Source organism: Priapulus caudatus, unplaced genomic scaffold (genome assembly GCF_000485595.1).
Source record: "Priapulus caudatus unplaced genomic scaffold, Priapulus_caudatus-5.0.1 Scaffold9279, whole genome shotgun sequence".
Classification (NCBI taxonomy): domain Eukaryota; kingdom Metazoa; phylum Priapulida; class Priapulimorpha; order Priapulimorphida; family Priapulidae; genus Priapulus; species Priapulus caudatus.
In genome coordinates this window covers 1,681-2,950 of record NW_014586340.1, presented here as the reverse complement: position 1 = coordinate 2,950, position 1,270 = coordinate 1,681, and the positions used below count along the sequence as shown (strand labels likewise).

The window sequence follows — 1,270 nt, the reverse complement described above, 5'->3', positions numbered from 1 at the left end:
GACGCGTTTTGACCAATAATGATGCATAAAATATCCGAGCCATTTTATAATATGTGTTAATATGTATGTATGTGTGTATATTATAGTACGTCTGTAGTTGTATCGATATAGTCATTATATAAGTATAATAAGGTTTTAAGTGCACGGTTAAGATTAGCGTTATTCGTCGTTATAAATGTTAGGGAAGAATTTTTTATAATTTTTAGTTCAGTATCGTTTAGTGGTGATGTCCTTGTTTTATAATGTTTAACATGCTTCGTAAATTACCTTTTGTAATGCACGCGCGAAACGCTCGTGTAACTTGCGCAGTATAAGTCAATAAATTACTAGAATATTATCTACGTTTGCGTTCGTTCGTCCGTTCGTTCGTTCGTTCGTGCGTTCGTACATACGTACGCACGTATGTACATGCGTGCTTGGGTGCGTATACGTGCGTGCGTGCGTGTGGGCGTGCCTGCATGTCTGCGCGCGCGCGTGTGTGCACATGCGTCTATACGCGCGTTAATTTACATTTTCGTGTTCGATTCGTGCGCGATGAAGGCTTTGTTCGAGTGACCCTTGCCGCCGCTGTCGCTGCTGTAAGATGGCGGAGGACTCAGGCTCGACAGATCGCGTCGGTCGTGATCGTCCTGATCCAGATGCGGAAGGTCATTTCGGACAATGTGAGCGACGATGCCCGCGCCCAGCGCGTCGCCCCACACGTTGACGATGGTGCGAAACCGGTCCCTGTGAGACGGAGAAAATATTATAACGAGATGACGGAACACGAAACGACGAAATGCAAACGAAGCCCAATCATCGTGATAATGAGGGGGAACATCATTACATCCCACGATTCTGGGGGTCTTGGGGGGAAAACATGTGGTGGTTGTGGAATGTTTACACACCATATTCACGGCATGCATGCCCTAAAGGTGCCCATAAAGATGCCTATAAACGAGCCAAAGCATTGCAGAGGAAGTTGTTCGAAGTGCATCGGTGTCCGTGACGTCAGCATCCCGTGATACACAAGGCGCTGTGTAAATATAGTTGGTACAGTCAATATGGTATTCCGATAGAGAGACCCGTTGTTAGGAAAATCGAAAGCAGTGATATGACATAACAAGTCCAAAAGGTCATAGAGTTTGACTTGACGGGACGTGAAAAGTAGTGTGAAACGATTACTTCGTTACGTACGATCTATCTATCTATCTATCTATCTATCTATCTATCTATCTATCTATCTATCTATCTATCTATCTATCTATCTATCTATCTATCTATCTATCTA

General features: G+C 43.9%; 1 protein-coding gene across 1 annotated transcript in view; it reads right to left on the bottom strand.

The window, feature by feature from the left end:
* Positions 1-447: 447 nt before the first annotated feature.
* The window catches only part of LOC106820270 (excitatory amino acid transporter 3-like), a gene marked incomplete at its 5' end in the record, with an annotated part of 2,381 nt that continues 1,558 nt past the window's right edge, over positions 448-1,270 (bottom strand). Inside the window, one exon of the mRNA XM_014824796.1 lies at positions 448-726. Coding sequence (XP_014680282.1) covers positions 507-726 — 220 coding nt within the window. The remainder of the gene's footprint in view (positions 727-1,270) is intronic.